This window comes from Antechinus flavipes, chromosome 2, assembly GCF_016432865.1.
Source record: "Antechinus flavipes isolate AdamAnt ecotype Samford, QLD, Australia chromosome 2, AdamAnt_v2, whole genome shotgun sequence".
Lineage (NCBI taxonomy): Eukaryota > Metazoa > Chordata > Mammalia > Dasyuromorphia > Dasyuridae > Antechinus > Antechinus flavipes.
Window position 1 is genome coordinate 437,138,126 of NC_067399.1, and position 19,645 is coordinate 437,157,770.

General features: G+C 42.3%; 1 protein-coding gene across 3 annotated transcripts; it reads right to left on the bottom strand.

Moving 5' to 3' along the window:
• Nucleotides 1-403: 403 nt before the first annotated feature.
• On the bottom strand, nucleotides 404-18,132 carry SQSTM1 (sequestosome 1). Of its 3 annotated transcripts, none has more exons than XM_051979117.1 (8): nucleotides 17,719-18,132; nucleotides 10,912-11,007; nucleotides 9,355-9,584; nucleotides 8,748-8,904; nucleotides 8,442-8,525; nucleotides 1,811-2,037; nucleotides 1,418-1,499; nucleotides 404-1,077 (listed from the first exon to the last, which is right to left on the bottom strand). In XM_051979117.1, the coding sequence occupies exons 1-8, from the start codon at nucleotides 17,891-17,893 to the stop codon at nucleotides 917-919; spliced, it is 1,212 nt and encodes a 403-aa protein (XP_051835077.1). In that variant the 5' UTR covers nucleotides 17,894-18,132; the 3' UTR covers nucleotides 404-916. The 3 variants fall into 3 exon arrangements, with proteins under 3 accessions (XP_051835077.1, XP_051835075.1, XP_051835076.1); XM_051979115.1 differs by having other exon boundaries at nucleotides 1,304-1,499; nucleotides 17,719-18,118; XM_051979116.1 differs by lacking the exon at nucleotides 8,442-8,525 and having other exon boundaries at nucleotides 1,304-1,499; nucleotides 17,719-18,118.
• Between the last annotated feature and the right edge of the window lie 1,513 nt (nucleotides 18,133-19,645).

Genomic DNA, 19,645 nt, shown 5'->3' on the forward strand with positions numbered 1-19,645 from the left:
ACCAAAATTAGCTGGCACCTTTTTTCTTCAAAGTTCCACAGACTTAGTGAAGCAAGGGGACCAACCCAGTTAAAATTAAGTTTGTCATTGAAGAGAGGGTAATCTTTTACTAGGAGGGACCAAAAGGGTAGTTTTTGAACAGCCTACTTAATTTAACATTGAGTTCCACAGTATCAAACAATTCCCCTTAATTTATAAGTTCTATCTTTCCAATTGTGGAAAACAATCTTAATCCAAGTGATGTGCTAGTATTTGTGCCTTATCTTTAGGTCCATTAGTCCCAGTCTCCTCCCAGTTTCAACACACAATTATGTGATTTTGTGCATGTTAAAAGAAAAGGCGATGTCCATGAAAACAGGAATTGTTTTACCTAAATTTACCTCCCCCATAGATAAGAACACAGTAAAGGCTGAATGAATGTTTATTGAATGAACGGTGTTGGATATGGCAATTTTTTCCACCAAAGAAAGCAACATCAGTTCTTCACAAGGTTAACTGCAGAATTGGTTACAGAGGTGAAAGGTTAACACCACTTAATTTTAAGACAACTGACACAAACCAGTTCTCTTACAGAGCTAAGGGAACACTGAAATAAAGCAAAGTTGGCCCTTCACTTCCCCTACCCAACTGTCCTCTCCTCCTCCTCCTTACAAAATTGTTCCTTCACAAAGCAGTGAAGAAGCAAGGCCCGAGGTGAGCCAGTCCCCCTCAATCTATTTCCTGCCTCCCCCTTGAAACAATGACACGACGGTCAGAGGTGGGTGCACTGATGCTCATGATGGCCTAAGCAAAAAGTGAACACAGAACTAAACTTCAAAGATAAGCTTAATTTCCAGAGAAACTGGGACTGACAACAGGTCAGTGTAGTATGGTTACAGGAAAGCAACTGAGAACTGAGGAGTTAATAGTAGGACTTTTAACAGGCATGATGCGGGTGCTTGGAGTACTGGATGGCATCGAGAGCAGCCCCGATGTCAAAGCACTTGGCCTGCAGGAGCCTGGTAAGCCAGCCGCCCTCATCGGAGAAGCCCATGGACAGCATCTGGGAGAGGGACTCGATCAGGCGTGGGTCTGCTTCTACAGAAAATAAGATGGTTACCCGAGGCCCAGCCTCGGAGGCCCAGACTCAGTCCCGGTCCCACCCTCTCCCAGGACCTTTGGCTATTGGGACTTCTGTATTACAAGTTGAAGGGGCCCTCCAGAGGGGAACCACCCTGCCCTGCCTCTGTAGTGCCCAGGCAGCTGCTCAGGGGAGGGGATGGAGCCCCAAAACAAATACTCTCAGTTACTTAAAACCACTTGCCTGGTGGAAGATGTGGGTATAAGGCAGCTTCCCTGAGCCCCGTGGGCCCTTCTCGGAAACGGCCCACGCAGTGGGGACCATCTGTTTTTGGCATGTGTAGGGACTGAAGTTCACCTGTGGAAGGATCCACTTCTTTGGAAGACAAATGAGTCCAGTCATCATCTCCTCCTGAACTGTTACCAGCCTCGGTCTGGTCCTACAGGAGGGAGACCATGCTTGACTACAGTGTGTAGCTGGGGAGGCCCACACACCAGAGGGATCCGAGCTGTCATGCTGGCAAGAGGTTAGCAGGAGAACCACTCAAGAGCCAATAATTCTGTCTCCAAAGTTTCATTCTGAGACATTCACTCTCACATCTAGAAGTTTTGGTCAGAGATTAAATCACCCTCAGGTGGCTCAGCAGGACAGAAGTGTCTGAATTCATAAAGATGTGTGGCATTCGTTAGCAAGGCGAGGGTAGGACAGCCTGGCTGTCCCAGACCTCGGGGGACCAGGCTCTCCACTCACCTGGGATGAGGATGGGCACTCATCCACTTGCACCGCACACTTCACAACGACCTTCTGCATCTGCTTGGAGAGGGACGCCATCTCCATTTCAGAGTTCTGGGCTTGGCTCTGGCTGGATGAGCAGTCACTTGGCTGAGGGCTATTCTTCTCACTGTAAGACTGAGAGCAGGATGGAGTCACCTTGCTCCTTTTCCCTCCATGCTCTACATCAATGTCAACGTCAATACCTTAAAAAGAGCAAGAAACATCAGGAAGCAGTTTAGGACTGCCATAATGTAAATGAAAACCACTTGGATTAACTGTAATAAGCTCTCTTAATTCATGAGAATAGATATTTTAGAGGCCCAAAGGAATTTACTACTCTTATTAAAGTTAATAAATTCATTAAAGAATCTCTTAGCTTATGTATCAACATCAGGTATTGAGCTGGGGGCGCACCGAGGTATCACAGTGGACAAAGCACTAGGCCTAGAGACAAGAAGAGTCATCTTTTCTGAATTTAATCTGGGTGGTCCTGGCCAAGTCACTTAACCCTGCCTGTTTGCCTCAGCTTTCTCAAGTGGAGAAGGAAACGACATTCCCAATATCTTTGCCAAGAAAACCTCAAATAAGGTCAAGGAGAAGCCAGACACAATCCAAATAACTCAACAACTGGGATAGGCCTGGGGGGGAAGAGGGGGTAGGAGTGGGGGGGTGAAAGGGAGGGATCATAATCTTTTTTCCTTGGAGCTACAAAGGAACATGAATATCGCTTCACTCAAGTGGAGAAAGAATAAGGGAGAAGAATGTTGCAAATACTACAAGGCTGGTCACTCTGTCTTAACTATTAACACAGGATGGCTCCAGAAAGACTTGGCTTTTCAACAATAGTGATCCAAGACAATGCAATGGACTTGGGATAGAAAATGACACTCCCAAGAGACAACTGTGAAGACTGAATTCAGATCGAAGCGTACTATGTTTTAGTTGGTTGCTTTTTTCATGTAGCTTTTCTCTTTTGCTGACTTTCTTCATACTTAAAATGATTATACATATGTAATATATACCAGACTATAAGGGAGGTAGAAAATTTCGTAACTCAATGCTGCAATCTTTATATATAATTGAGAAAAGAAAAAACAACCCAAAACGTTACTGAAATTAAAAAGCAACAACAAAAGAGGTTGATGTTGGTAGTTAGGGAGAGTGCATCAGGAAGACATTATTTAAAATTGCAAGAATAAAAACAGCAAGAATTATTAAAAGCACTACTAATATAAACCTGTGACTTACTACTTTCCATGTTTTAATAAAGAAAAACAAATTAGGAAATTTTCCAGGAAAAGGCAAAATAAAAGCCAGTGTGTAGGCTTTTACAAGGGGTCAAATTCCTCCTCCTGATCTATGGCAAGCACTCATACAAAAAGGTAATCTATGCCATCTTCTCATCTTTCAAATGGACTCCAAAATCTCAACAAGACTGATTACTTATGTTAAAACCACTTAAGGAATAATGAGGAATCTGCTGGAACATGTTCCTAAGCTCCACTTCCAGCGACAATGTCAAGAGACAAATCCAAGCTTTGAGAAATGGCCTCCAGAGCAAGAGGCAGCTTTCTCCTCCAGCGATGGCTGCAAAAGGGCTTTATGTTGCTATACCAATCAGACTTCCAAGAAAATATTTTAATGATCTAGAAAAAATAACAAAATTCATATGGAACAATAAAAAAAAAAAAAATCGAGAATCTCAAGGGAATTAATGAAAAAAAAAAATCATATGAAGGTGGCCTAGCTGTACCTGATCTAAAATTATATTATAAAGCAGCAGTCACCAAAACCATTTGGTATTGGCTAAGAAATAGATTAGATGATCAGTGGAAAAGGTTAGGTTCACAAGACAGAATAGTCAACTATAGCAATCTAGTGTTTGACAAACCCGAAGATCCTAACTTTTGGGATAAGAATTCATTATTTGATAAAACTGCAGAAATTAGGCATGGACCCACACTTAACACCGTATACCAAGATAAGATCAAAATGGGTCCATGACCTAGGCATAAAGAACGAGAACATAAATAAATTAGAGGAACATAGAATAGTTTATCTCTCAGACTTGTGGAGGAGAAAGAAATTTGTGACCAAAGATGAACTAGAGGCCATTACTGATCACAAAATAGAAAATTTTGATTATATCAAATTAAAAAGCCTTTGTACAAACAAAACTAAGGCAAACAAGATTAGAAGGGAAGCAACAAACTGGGAAAACATCTTCACAGTTTAAGGTTCTGATAAAGGCCTCATTTCCAAAATATATAGAGAATTGACTCTTAATTTATAAGAAATCAAGCCATTCTCCAATTGATAAATGTTCAAAGGATATGAACAGACAATTTTCAGAGGATGAAATTGAAACTATTACCACTCATATGAAAGTGTTCCAAATCACTATTGATCAGAGAAATGCAAATTAAGACAACTCTGAGATACCACTACACACTTGTCAGATTGGCTAAGATGACAGGAAAAAATAATGATGAATGTTGGAGGTGATTCGGGAAAACTGGGACACTGATGCATTGTTGGTGGAGTTGTGAATGAATCCAACCATTCTGGAGAGCAATCTGGGATTATGCCCAAAAAGTTAATAAACTGGGCATACCCTTTGATCCAGCAGTGTTTCTATTGGGCTTATATCCCAAAGAGATACTAAAGAAGGGAAAGGGACCTGTATGTGCCAAAATGTTTGTGGCAGCCCTGTCTGTAGTGGCTAGAAACTGGAAACTGAATGGATGCCCATCAATTGGAGAATGGCTGGGTAAATTGTGGTATATGAATGTTATGGAATATTATTGTTCTGTAAGGAATGACCAGCAGGATGAATACAGAGAGGACTGGCGAGACTTACATGAACTGATGCTAAGTGAAATGAGCAGAACCAGGAGATCATTATACACTTCGACAATGGTATTGTATGAGGATGTATTCTGATGGAAGTGGATTTCTTTTGACCTGAGTTTCAATTGATAAATGATGGACAGAAGCAGCTACACCCAGAGAAAGAACACTGGGGAATGAATGTGAACTATCTGCATTTTTGTTTTTCTTCCCGGGTTATTTTTACCTTCTGAATCCCATTCTCCCTGTGCAACAAGAGAACTGTTCGGTTCTGCACACATATATTGTATCTAGGATATACTGCAACATATCTAACATATACAGGACTGCTTGCCACCTAGGGGAGGGGGTGGAGGGAGGGAGGGGAAAAATCGGAACAGAAGCGAGTGCAAGGGATAATGTTGTAAAAAAAACTTACCCTGGCATGGATTCTGTCAATATAAAGTTATTATTAAATAAAATAAAATAAAATTTTTTTTTAAAAAAGGGCTTTATGTTCTGTTTAAATACATTCATTAAGCAGCTTCAACTATATCCTTGTTCACCCAAGAGCTTTCAATACTATTGAGAGATTGTAGCTCCAGTTGTTCTCTCTCCCTACTGTATGCTAGTGTGCTAGGACAACAAGGGGTGCAGTGGACAAAAGTCACCCAGAGTCAGGAAGACACCTGTGCTGCGTGATCCTGAGCACCTGACCTTGTTTACCTCAGTTTCCTTATCTGCTAAGAGCTGGAGAAGGATATGGCAAACCACTCGGCCAAGAAAAAGCCCAGATTGGGGCACAACTGAACAATTATGGCTGTGCTGGAGGATGGGGGCCATCGGCAGCCAGCTGCCAAGCCCCCTCTTCTCTAGAACTCTACACCCACCATACCACATCACGCTGCTTTTCCCACCTGGTAACTTCTGGTAATTTTCCAACACTGGCCCCATTTTTCAATCAAATCTTTAACTCTAAGAAGTCCTTTAAGTAGGAACTCCTTGTTAGGCTTTCTTAGTGGACTGTGGTCCTATAATCAGCCCCTTTGACTGTGACAAGTTCAAAACCATTTTCCCTCTGAAGAATTTCTCTTCACTTGGCCCTTCAGTTGACAATCTATATAAAATTTTTTTTAAAAGACAATAAACAATCTAATAGACACCCAACCAGGAGCCATAGTTTTAGATGTAGGGGCAGAAAAGCTATGTTTGAATGCTAGCTTTTAAACAATTCTCTGGTTTCTGATATCAAATGGAGGAGGTTTGGCCTACATGCTTTGAAAAGCCCCTTCCCTCTCCAAATCTACAATTTTATTCATCAGGCAACTATATAAACTATGCCCTGGTTCAGACGAGTAGGGAACAGATTATTAACACTATTTCAGCTGCCAAAAGAAATGCCATTATCACTAAGCTAGGGTTTAAAGTTTTGTCCCTGACTTTTTTTTTTAGCAAACAATCCAATATAGGTTACATGTGCAATTCTTCTAGCCATTTCCATATTTGTCATGTTGCACAAGAAAGATCATTTCAAGAGAGAAAAACCAAGCAAACAACAAAAAAAATTAGATGAAAATACTATGTTGTGATCCACACTCAATTCCCCCAGTCCTCTCTCTGGGTGCAAACAGTTCTCTCCATCACAAGTCTGTTGGAATTAGCCTGAATCTCCTCATTGTTGGAGAGAGCCAAGTCCATCAGAGTTTCACTCACTTCATTTAGCATCAGTTCATGTATGTTCAAAAGTCTGATTTCTGAAACTAGCCTGCTCATCATTTCTTAAAGAATTCATATATCATAACTTTTTCAGTCATTTTTCATCTGATGAGCATCCACTCATTTTCCAATTCCTTGCTATTACAAAAAAGGTTGCTGCTGCTTCAAACATTTTTTGAACATGTGGGTCCCTTTTCCCTTTTTTATGATTCTTTGGGATACAGGCCCAGCAGAGACATTGTTGGATATAGTTCTCCAGAATGGCTTGCAATCCGTTCACAGTTCACCATGCAGTAATACATTAGTTTTTCTACACCCTCGCCCTCCAGCATTTATTATCTTTTCCTATCACCTTAGTCAATCTGAAGTGTGAAATAGTATCTTGAGCTTTTTCATACAACTAGAAACAGCTCTAATTTTTCATCTGAAAATTGTTCATATTCTTTGATCATTTATCAATTGAGGAATGGCTCATTCTTTTAAATTTGAGTCAATTCTTCATATATTTTAGAAATGAGGTTTTTATCAAAAATACTGGCTATAAATTTCCCCTCAGCTTTCTGCTTCCCTTCTAATCTTTGCTGCTTTGGGTTTTGTTTGCACAAAAACTTAAATTTAATGTAATCAAAATGATCCATTTTGCATTTCATAAATGTTCTCTAGTTTTTTTGGCCATAAATCCCTTTCCTTTCCATAGAACTGAGACTTATCCCTTGTTCTCCTAAATTGCTTTTAGTTTCACATTTTATGTCTAAATCATGAACTCATTTTGACCTTATCTTGTATAAGGCGTTAGATGTCAGGCAATATCTTAGCTTCTGCTACACTTTTTTTTTTCAACTTCCCCAGCAATTTGTCAAATAGTGATTCTTATCTTAGAAGCTGGAATCTTCGGGTTTAACATTAGATTAACAGTCATTGATTATTGTATCTTGTGAATTTAGCCTATTCCACAAATTCACTATTCTTAGACAGTACCGTATAATTTTGATGACCGCTACTTATATCTAAATATAAGGGATCTGGTAAAACTAGCACAGTTTCCTTTGCTCACTCCCCCGACTTCACCCACATACCCACACACAATAATTCTCTTGAAATTCTTGGCCTTTTGTTATTTTTTTCTACCTCCATGAAGGTAATTTCTTGGCAGTCTGGTATGGCACTGTATAAGTAGATTAATTTAGGTGGAATTATCATTTTTATTATATTAGCTTGGCCTACCCATGAGAACTTAAAATTCTTCCAATTGTTTAGATATAACTTTATATATGTGAAAAATGTCTTGGCAGGTAAGATTCCCAAATATTTTATATTATATAGTTATTGGGATTTCTTTTTATCTCTTGCTGCTGGACTTTCGTTGGTAACATAAATATGCCAATGATGATTCATATGAATTTATTTTATATCCTGCAACTTCTTAATTGTGTCTAATAATTTAAAAACAATAGACATAAGGCTCCTACAAAAACAATTATTGCCCATGGCTATCCAACATTTTTTTCCACATGAATCTGCATCCTTTCATGACAGCCAAGTAACCAAACTGTGTTTCCTGTTAAGCAGGAAATTTAAATATTGTATGCAGTGCCTATCTATAGGAATTATTAACTCAGGGAACTGCTAGCTTTTACGCCCTTGTTCCTTTTAATTGATTTTGATTTAATTGGCATATTATCTCATTTGATTCTTACAGGTAGATATTCCTATTGTCTGTCTGACAATTAACATGAATTTTAAGTTTAAAACCACAATTACATTTATTTTTAATTTTGCAAGCTCAATTTGTCCTCAGTTTTTTTCTTTTGATCTGATTTTTCTTATGCAGCATGATAATTGTGGAAATTATGTGTAGAAGAATTTGCACATCTAACAATATGCATTACTTGCTATCTAAAGGAAGAAAATTTGGAACACAAGGCATTTTTGCAAGGGTTAATGTTGAAAATTATCTACTCATGTTTTGAAAATAAGTTTTAATAATTTTTTTTAAACAAACTGCCTTGACTCCTTTTTGGAAGTTAGATAAAAATCCCAAATAATTTAAAATAATACTTACCCAGAGGGCCAAGAACAGCAGCCACATTTTTACCTACATTATGCAGGAAGGTGACATGGGGATCCTGTTGTGAATTAGTACTAGCTGAAGCATTTAAAAACAAAAAAAAAGAAAAAGCCAATGAGGAAAAATGTGTGTGTTCAGTTCTAGTTCCAGAAGATCACGAACTGGCCAGCCAAATCCTTTCTCTTCCCCCGATATTTGACCCCTGACAATTCACCTCCTTTGCCAAAGGCTTGCAGATCCCAGGTACATCAAGGATTATGACAATTCCAATAGCAAAGCAAGAACCCAACCCCATCTGACCTTGTTCTGCTCTTGAGCTGCAGGGAGTCGGGCAAGATTGTGCCTGCGGAAGACTCAGGGACTGAGAAGAAACAAATCCCCAGCCTGGCATCCATCCAAAAGGGGGAATACTCCCTCCTTGTCTCACCTTCTGAAACCACCGTCGGCGGGAAAGCCACTGAAAAAAAATCAGTCACAGTCCCAGAGATTAGAGTTGTGTATGTACCAACCCAGCCCTCCTCCAACCCAATGCACCCTGCTGGTACCCGCCCCAATTCAAAATTAACTTTGCCTTACACATACTTATCTCTGTTATTTATCCATTGAGAATCTATAATCTCCTTTAAAGCAAGAACCCTCAGCTGGAGTATACTATACAGTGCATAGTATATATGCTTCACTAATGTTAATTGGATTTAATTTTATACATGCATATACCAATGATGGACATAGTGAAAGTGAATGTAATGGCAAGGCCATTACATTTAAGTGATTTGCCCAGGGTCACACAGAGAGGAAGTGTTAAGTATCTGAGGCCAGATTTGAACTCAGGTCCTCCTGACTTCAGTGCTGGTGCTCTATCCACCAAGCCACCTAGTTGCTTGTCTCCCACTTTGTCCCCCCTCACCTCAGGCTGGTAGGCGGTGATGGGATTTTGGAAGATCACCATGTTGTGCTCTTTGTGAAGCCCTTTGCTCTCACAGCTGCTGCAGAGGTCGTAGTCGGGGCAGATGGTGCACTTGAAGCGGTTCCCCACCACCGGCCCGTTGCAGCCGTCACAGATCACGTTGGGATGCACCACGTTACTGGGAGCCTCCTGGGCAGAGGGACGATGCTCCCGCTTACATTCTTTCTTCTCTACAAGGACAAGTGAGAAGATTTCAGCTTGCCCCCCGGCTCCAGCAACAGAGCATGGCTGCAAAGGCCAACTAAGTCACTTAATAGGATGCAAGAGATGAGGACAGAAGCAAAGCAAGGAAAGACCTACACGAACAGATGAAGAACGAAGCAAGCAGGAACAGCAATCAATCTGCCCAAGAAAGAACACACAGAAAGACCCAACCACTGAGCCAAATGCCATGTAACTTATAACACAGGCTGACCCCTCAGCAGAGTTCAGAAAATGGGGTTCTCTCCTCTCTTGGCCAAAGCTGGGGCAGGGGTCGTGGCGGTGGAATACTGCATATGCTGTCAGAACTGGCTGACGGAAAATGGGGTTCTCTCCCCTCTTGGCCAAAGCTGGGGCAGGGGTCGTGGCGGTGGAATACTGCATATGCTGTCAGAACTGGCTGACGGTGCTGAATGCTTTGGGAAACTTTTTTAAAATCTTTTTTCAAAAAAATCTCTTTGTGTGCAAGGGATACCCACCCAAAAAAAAAAAAAGATATTAAAAGATTTTTAAAAATCATTTTAAACTGTCAAAAAGTACTCACTATTCATGCTTCACTCAGAACCCTCTCTCAGTGTCTCATTCTTATCACACTAACACTAAAATTCAATTACAGGACTCAAGACAGAAGGACTATTTTCCCAATAGACCACCCCTTCTCCCCCTTTCCTTTTAACCCCTCAGGACTTGTTAGAACAGTGTTCTAGAAGTCCCAGGGGCAGAGATTGTGCCTTAGTGAACTTGAGCTTGGCAACTGGCTTTATTTAAAACCTAAGGGAGCCTCATTAACAGGATGGCCACAAACTAGATGTCTGAGTTTATTTTGTTTTTTTTAAAGAGAGACCCAGAATATGTAATCTCAGCCTTTAAGTCTCTGGGATCCACTTGTGCCAGTCCTGAAACCCTTAGTTCTGACAAAGGCCAAAAGAACCAGAAGGAAGGAAACTTTTCTATTAAAAATGAGTGCACAAGGAAGAAACACAGCAGCAACATTCCTCAAAGCATCGAGCAGAGTGGCAGCTGGCTTTGTAATCACAATTGGCACCTAACTCATATATATGTGATTCCAACTCCTCTGGGCCACTATCTTCAGAGGTCCTCTTCTAGAGAGCTTTAAAAAGGTTGCAAATAGCTTTTCTCACAAGTACCTTCAAGGCCATCCATTGCAAGTATTATTAGCCCCATTTTACAAATGAGCAAATTGAGGACAGGAAAAAAAAGATTCCAACCCAGGACTCTCCCCATTCTAAGCCCAGACTTTAAGAAATTAGAACCCTGCTTTAACCCCATTCTTACCTTTTATGTAAATCCGAAAGAGGCCTTCTTTAACGTAGCACATACCCATGCACAGCTCCTCATCGCTGGAGAAGGCAATAAGGTCCCTATCTTCATCTAGGTTTTAAAATAAAAATGAAATGTAATGTTCAAATCAATTGCGCTATTTGCATAATAAGGCTTCCCATTTTCTGCCTGACACAAAACTCTCTCCCTCTCCCCACCCCCCACTGTATGTACCCATTAATCCCAGCTACCCCCGTGACACTAATCCAGGTTGGATTTTTTGGTCATTTGTCTCTAATGGAAAAACTTCCTCACTCCTGCCCCAGAGGCTAACCACAGATCAACTTTAAACAGGGCTAGGACTAAAGAGGGTCACAGTGCTCACTTTTGTTTACAAAGATGGGTTTTTCCATCCATCATCTTGCTTGAGGCTTTTGTAGTGACTCCATGAGGCAAGCAGTGAAAGCATCACTGACCCCATGTTACCCATGGGGAGTCTGATGTTCTGCCAACTTAAAGCGACTTATGAAAAGGTCAGACCAATAAGGAGTGACTGAAGCAGTCAAGAATCAAATCCATGAATTTTGACACACCTCTCCTTTTTGTGGGTGTCCAGAGTTTTGTGGAAACTAGGCAAAAGGTCAACAGAAGTTGGGTTGGCTTGACTCAGTGTACTGCATATTGGGACAGGATTCCTAGTGGTGGTAGCTGCCAGTCATTAAATTACTAAGTTTATCAGTAAATTTACTTAAACCAAAAAATCTAGGTTTGAGGGGAAAATGGCTTCCAGGGGTGTGTGTGACTAGTCCAATTCAATAAGGAACATCCCCTTCCCCTCCATCCCTCCTATTCCCTCTTCGCAGGTTTTTCCATTTGTCTTGCAAAAGCTTAACTTTTCTTTCCAATTAGTGTGAGCAACTTGAAGCGCAGGATCTGCCTTGATTTTTAAATTTATATCCCCAGTAATTAGCATCTAAGAAAATGCTGTTTTCATTCATTTATTTCTTGCTCTTAAGGATATTATAGAGGGAATTCCTATTCAGGTATGAATTGAACCAGACAGGATTCTGAACTTCTCTTACAATTCTAGAACCTAAATTTCTGGGGAAAGGAATCACCAACCTCTGGTCAACTGAAAAGGCTGTCAACCCCTGGCTCTTAAAAAACAGAACTGGCCAAAGAAACACTTTCTTTAGCAGAAATACTGAAGTGATTTTCCATTTCCTTCTCTAGCTCATTTGACAGATGAAAAAACTGAGGCAAAAAGGCTCACCCAGAGTCACATAGCTAACATGTTGTCTTGGGGAGAGGGGAAAGAGGAAAAGAAGAAAAATCGGGAACACAAAGTTCTGCAAAGGGGACTGTTTAAAAGTAATTACATGTATTTGGGAAATAAATACTATTAAAATTAACTCCCTCATAGCTCTTTTCCTGTTTGCCATGGAGATACAAAGGACTACCTCAAAGCTCAGTGCCACCTGACCAGGATCAAAGTCTCCTCAAGGAAGGCAAGGGAAAAAGAACTTTGCCTGGTGCCAAGTCTAAGGCCTGGACATCAAATAAACAACTGCACCAACAAGGCAGAAAAACCTTCAGAGATGAAAGGTTTTTAAAATATCCCTTGGGGGAAAAGAAATTCAAGCACAGCTACGTAAAGACCTTCTGTGCCTTCGGGGAAAAAAAATAAGTCTTGATGGAAGGTGTAGTGTATAAGGTCTAAATGCTATATGTGAAACTGGCCCCATTTGTGTTTAAATTAGTGTCTTAATTAAAATGCTGCATCTAGGCCTCAGCACCATTCCTGGGGTTCCTGGGGACTGTACCCCAAGTGTTTGATACCCTTCCCTACTCCCCTTTATCTTTTTTCTATGTGGGAGAAAGGGGAAATAAGATAGGATGACACATACCCTGGCAGCTAAGAGTGCTGAGGTGTGGAAGAGCCGGCTTCAAATCTAGCCTCAGACCATTACTTGCTGTGTGACCCTGGACAAGAACCTGTTTGCCTTAGTTTTCTCATCTGTAAAATGGGGTTAACAACAGCAATTATCCTCCTAGGATTACTCTGAGGATCAAAGGAGATATTTGTGAAGTGGTTAGGCTTAGGCTTGGGGTTCAGTTCCTTTCCTTCCCTTGATCCTAGCCATCCAAAAGGCTCTCCAGGCTGACACCATTCCCTACCCAAGGGGAATCAGAGGAGGCTCTTTGGACAACAGCCCATCCCCAAGCAAGGCTTTTATTAAGTGCTAGAGAAACAAGAGGCCAAAGAGATTGTTTGCCCTCAGACAGCTTACTTCTAGATCTCCCTGCCCCTGGGCTCTCTCCCTTCTCCCAAAGTCCAACTTCCCAGATGTGGAATCAGATTTAAAGCTAGAAAGACACCTTCCCTAGTGATTAGGGGCAATGTGCTACAGTGGAAGTGGTACCAACTCTGGAGCTAGAAGCCGTGGGTTCAAATCCTTCTTTTTATAGTACCCAAATCAAAAATGAGGCTTAGATTAGATGGTACGTCATGGGTTCTTTTGGAGCTCATAAAAAATCATGAAACCCAACCCACTCCCCTACACAGTCCTACAAATAATTTCTAACTCCCGTAGAATCCAAGGCCTTAATATTGGGAATCTTCAAAAAGGTCATTCACATATATTAGATTACTTGCGAATAAGGGGAAGAGAGAAAAAGGGAAGAAAAACTTGGAACACAGAAAACTGCATATTTTGAAAATAATGGGGGAGGGAAGGAAGTCCAGTCAACCTTATATCTGGGCATTTATATAAAAAGGTCCAGCCCTCACGCAGTATACAAAGTAGAGGCAAGGTTCAAACCAAGAACAATTGAAAATAGAACTAACTTTGGAGTAAGGAACATAATAACTAGCACAAAATTTATGTAGAACTTTGAATTTTTTTTCTCATTTTACCGTTAAAAACAGTCCTTGGAAACAGGTGTTATTTTACAGGTGAAAAAACTGAGCCAATCAGGTTATTAGCATCACAAAGCCAATAGATAAGGCCAAATTTGAATTAGAATTTTAAAATCTATCCACTAATTGACTGAGGGAATCCCAGACTGGAAAAGTTAGTATTCATGGGCAAATTTCTTCCAAGAAAACTCTCTATGGGTGCCGCCTTTTTCTTTATTTCTTCTCTTCTCCACCCCTCATAATCTGAATTCCAACCTTATCCTTTCATTACTCTGCCCTCTACATCTAGATCCATGAAAATTACTTAGATCTTAGCTGCCAAATCCAATGGGCCTTTTTCTCTATCCTCATTTTTCTGAAACTGTCTCTTTTAAAATTTTCAATAGTATCTATTTTCCCAAACATTTTCTTAAAAACATTTTTTCTTCTTAATCATTTGCTTTTATTTTTTTATTAAAGCTTTTTATTTTCAAAACATGCCCAAATATTGACCCTTGCATAGTCTTTTATTTTCAAAAAGTATGCATGGATAAATATATAGAGAATTGACTCAAATTTATAAAAAATCAAGCCATTCTCCAATTGATAAATGGTCAAAGGATATGAACAGACAATTTTCAGATGAAAAAATTGAAACTATTACCACTCACATGAAAGAATGTTCCAAATCACTATTGATCAGAGAAATGCAAATTAAGACAACTCTGAGATATCACTACACACCTGTCAGATTGGCTAAGATGACAGGAAAAAATAATGATGAATGTTGGAGGGGATGCAGGAAAACGGGGACACTGATGCATTGTTGGTGGAATTGTGAACGAATCCAGCCATTCTGGAGAGCAATCTGGAATTATGCCCAAAAGTTATCAAACTGTGCATACCCTTTGATCCAGCAGTGTTTCTACTGGGCTTATACCCCAAAGAGATACTAAAAAAGGGAAAGGGACCTGTATGTGCCAAAATGTTTGTAGCAGCCCTGTTTGTAGTGGCTAGAAACTGGAAAATGAATGGATGCCCATCAATTGGAGAATGGCTGGGTAAATTGTGGTATATGAATGTTATGGAATATTATTGCTCTGTAAGGAATATCCAGCAGGATGAATATAGAGAGGCTTGGAGAGACCTACATGGACTGATGCTAAGTGAGATGAGCAGAACCAGGAGATCATTATACACTTCGACAACGATATTATATGAGGATGTATTCTGATGGAAGTGGATTTCTCTGACAAAGAGACTTAACTGAGTTTCATTGGATAAATGATGGACAGAAATAGCTACACCCAAAGAAGGAACACTGGGAAATGAATGTGAACTATTTGCATTTTTGATTTTCTTCCCGAGTTATTTTTACCTTCTGAATCCAATTCTCCCTGTGCAGCGGGAGAACTGTTCGGTTCTGCAAATATGTATTGTATCTAGGATATACTGCAACATATTTAACATATATAGGACTGCTTGCCATCTTGGGGGGAGGGGGAGGAGGGAGGGAGGGGAAAAAACGAAACATAAGTGACTGCAAGGGATAATGTTGTGTGAAAATTATCCTGGCATGGATTCTGTCAATACAAAGTTATTATTAAATAAAATTAAATTAAAAAAAAAAAAGGTATGCATGGATAATTTTCACCATTCACCCTTGTAAAACCTTGTGTTCCAATTTTTCTCCCTCCCTTTCCTTCACCTCCCCCCCCTTCTCCTAGAGGGCAAGTAATTCAATAGATGTTAAATATATGCAATTCTATACATATTTCCAGATATCAAGCTGCACAGGAAAAATCAGATCAAAAAGGAAAAAATGAGAAACAAAATTATGGAAATGATTCTTAAACCTACCACTTCTTCTCTCCAATTGCCATTTAATTAGATTGAACTAGACATTTTAAACTCAGTTAAGTCTAAAGCAGAATCTTATCCTTAAACCCTGCCCCTTCTATCTCCCCTTTTATTGTCCAGGGCAACATGACCTTCTAAATTATCCTGGATTTCTCACTATCTCTCACTCCCCTTCTTATCAAAATAGGGGGGATTTCACCTTTACAACATTTCTTCAAAATGTCCCCTTCTCTACTGACACTATATCAATTCACGTCTTCAGAAAAGGAGTCTTGCCAGCTTCTCTACTCATTTCAATCTATTCTCCATTCAGCTACTAAGTGATTCTCAGATTTCATCAACCCATTTCTCCCTAATCAATAAACTCCAGGGGCTCCCAGTTGCCTTCAGGACCAAACATTAAGTTTTGTTTGTTCACAATCTACCTACTTTTCCAGTCTTGTTCCATCTTCCTCCCTGGATAGTCTTTCTATCCAGTGAGGACTTCGGCCTCCACGGGGTTCCACTAATTCCTACACTTACCTCAGGGCAGATTTTCTCAGGTTTCTCCGAACCAAGCCTGCAAAGTTCTCCCTCTGGCTCTGGCTTCCTCAGAGTCCCAACTAAAATTCCATCTTCTACAGGAAGCCTTCCCCAAAGCTTCCATTAGCTATCCCCTAATTATTCTGGATATAGCATGCTTTATATATATAAACACACACATACATATTTATTAGCACGTCAGACTAAGCAGGAGATTGCCTTTCGATATACACAAAGCTTAGGTGCTTAATACAAATTTACCGACGGAGTTATGAAACTGCGGTCCTCCCAAACTCCAGGGAGAGCAGACTCACGCGTGATTCCTTCCTATCTATCTCCCAGTGGAGGACCTACGCTACCTTTCATTTACACAAAGAGCAGTCTGGCCCAATTCGTGGGAATCAAAAGTTGTTGTACAAGTTAGTTTGGAGTCAAGAGGTCACGGGCTCTGGAAACTTCTGCCTGGGCGGCACAACAGGCGAGGAATAAAGTTGAGGGTGGTAAGGGGGCAGGGCTTCCCCAAGCACGTGCAGGAGAGGGAAAGGAGGCACGTGGCCAGGCAGGCATTAACGGGTTCCCGCTCTAAGCCGAGGCAGTCCCAACAGAGGGCCACAAAGCAGCGGGGCTGGTTGCCCGGCCCGAGCCAAGGCTACAGCAGAACTACTAAAAGTAAGAGTTAACATTTATATTCCACTTCCTAGGTGCCAAGCACTTTATATTCTTTCATCTGATCCCTGCAACCATCCTGGGAGATTGGTCCTGAGAATTCCATTTTACAGATTAGCAAACTGAGGCACACATCGATGAAACGACCCGGCTTGAGTCACACTACTAAGCTTGAACTCCTTTCTCACTCCAGACTCCTCTCCCCTCTCCCACCCCCCGAGCTTTTCTAAGTCCGAAGGCAGACGAGGACTTGGAAGACAGGATCAGAGATTTGCCCCCGAATATGAAAATCCTATCCCCAGTTTTCCGCATCCCATAATTCTTCCTAAAAACACTTATCTTTGCTCATCTGTGCAGTTTTTATAAAAGTATATAATATGCTGTTATATGCATAATTGCGTTAATATAATAGGTAACAAGTATATAACCACACATGCATACACCCCCGCAAATTCCTGGAAGGTGAGGGCCGTTCAACCCCCCAAAGCCTTGCACAAAATAGGAGCTTAGTAAACGCAGATAGCTTTAAGTAGAAGATAGGCTACAGACACCAAGGCAAGAGGCCCCTGGGCAGAAGCCGCCGCAGCTAGGGGCCAGCACCCGGGGAAACTGAGGACTCGGCTGGCCTCGGGGCCCAGGCTCGGCAGTTCGGGCTGCGTCACTGCACACGGGTCCGGTTACGTAAGCCGGCTAAGTCTGGCCCGGCGCCAGGTAAACAAGCAGCAGGGTCGGATCCGGTCAAGTCCGGTCCGGGCTCCGGGGCCCTCCCCTAGCCCCAGGAGAAACTTAGCGTCCCCCCCCAACTCCCTTCCCCAGGCACAGCCCTCGGCCTCCGGGGCCCCGCCCTCCCGCGGCCTCGCCCCTGCCCGCCTCACCGCGGTAGTATGCCAGGAAGCCCCCAGGCCGCAGCGCCGGGAACACTTCGGCCACGCGTTGGAGCAGCAACTCGCAGCCACCCGGGCCATCGGGCAGCTCCAGGATGAAGCGGCGGATCTCCCGGGCCGCCTCCTCTTTGCCCATCAGGTAGGCTTTCACGGTCAGCCGCTCCATCGTCAGCGCCGGCGACGTGCTGCTCTAAATGGAGAGGCTGGGCAGATACTCGGACTCGAACTGGGGACCTGAATCCACGGGCGGGCCGCGGCAAGGAGCTAATGGACGCGACCGGCAACTCGGGGACGAAGGAATATCTGCCCTGGCGTTGGGCGTCCCCGCTCCAGGTCTTATAGTCGATGGCAAAGTCCCCGCCCAAGCTGGGGCGGAGCCGGGAGCGATGATTACTCGCGCCCCCCCTCCGCCCCCTCCACAGCCGCCCCAGGCCCGCCCCTCTGGTCCGCGTCCCCTAACCCCCTTCCCCAACCCCCTCCTCCCTGGCACGCACGTGTACCGATGAACGCACGGAAGTGAATCACGCATCCTCTAGAGAGATAAACCTAGGAGGTGGGGGGAGGGGAGGGAGTCCTGGACGCGCTGCCCAGTCCCTCGGGAAGTGCTACCCTAGGTGGGCAAAAGGACCTTTTGGGGAAATAAGGATTACACAGGGATCACCGTGTCCCTCGGGAGGTATTAGAATGGAGGCGGGGAGCAGTTTCACAGGTGTCACGAGAGACCGTGGGCTCTCTCGATGTCCCTGAGAAAATACTAGAGGATTTCTTGGATGTGTTTGGGAGAGGATGTCCCCCTGTCCTTGGGGAGAAATCAGGGAGGGTCATTTTGCTCCTGAAAAAGGAGCGGGAAGTTACAAGTGGTGAGGTTTTTTGAGAGGTTATATGTGCCAATGGGGACTAGGATTTTGAAGAAGTGGAAGGGGGAAGATCAGTGTCGTGTTCTAGGAGTTTCACGGAGTGGGGGAGGGGGACGAAGTGGATTCTGTACTAGGGGAATCGGGAAGAGAGATCTCTGTACCCGCAGAGAAAGTAACTTGGGAGTCACTCTTTAAACTTTCAGAATTGTTTGGGCCCTGGCACTTCTTGAAGAGCCTAAGATTTTTTTTTTGGGGGGGGGACATGAGAAATGAGGGTCTTCTTGCCCTCCCCATCCCGTCATGCAGCAAGATGAGGGTCAGAGCGTGAAAAGATCCCACCAGGTCTGTTGAGGCCTCAGCATCCCTGCTTCACAGCTCCAAAGGCCGAGGGATTTCCCCAGATTCATCACTAGCATGAGTCGGCATGACTCAGCAGCATGCTTGGCTAGGCAAGACTCACTTTTAGGCCTTTGGGCACCCAGGACTTCCCCACACCTTACACCTAGCTCCTGCCCTGGTCTATTCCTCAAAGTCATCCTGCTATCTGCAAAGGCAGACTGAGTCCACAACTTTCCTTGCTAGTCCTAACTGGTGGTTAGCCAAGAAGGAAAGATGAGCCTTATCTGATGGCCAGAGCTTAGGGAGTTAGGGGCTCCTAAGTTAGGAAGATGGAGCTGGGAGCTGTTGATTTGTCTCTGATTGTTAAGTTTAGAAATTCCATTTTCCTCCAACTCCAAAAGCCACTTGACCAATCATAATATAAATTAAGGTTATAATGGCAATGTATAAATGATAAGATTTATACATTGCATTATAATCTTAATTTATATTATACATAAATATGTATTTATGAAATATATATAAATTTACAAAATATTTTATATCAATGACTATCACATAGTAAATAGTTGATAAATGTTTATTTATTGATTTACTCTTCCCTACTCATCCCCTAGGATCTATCCCCTATGCCAAGCCATTGTCTCCTGGGGCCTACAGGACAGCCTGGGTTCTCCAGGAGGAGGCCCAGTATTAGAGTTGAACCTTTCCATTCTTTGTTG

Coding starts and splice junctions, on each gene's coding strand:
- SQSTM1 (XM_051979115.1), bottom strand. CDS start 17,893: ATGGAGCGGCTGACCGTGAAAGCCTACCTGATGGGCAAAGAGGAGGCG. Junction 8,526..8,747: donor CAGCTCAAGAGCAGAACAAG/GTCAGATGGGGT, acceptor TAAATGCTTCAG/CTAGTACTAATTCACAACAG. Junction 1,500..1,810: donor AGTGCCCATCCTCATCCCAG/GTGAGTGGAGAG, acceptor TCCCTCCTGTAG/GACCAGACCGAGGCTGGTAA.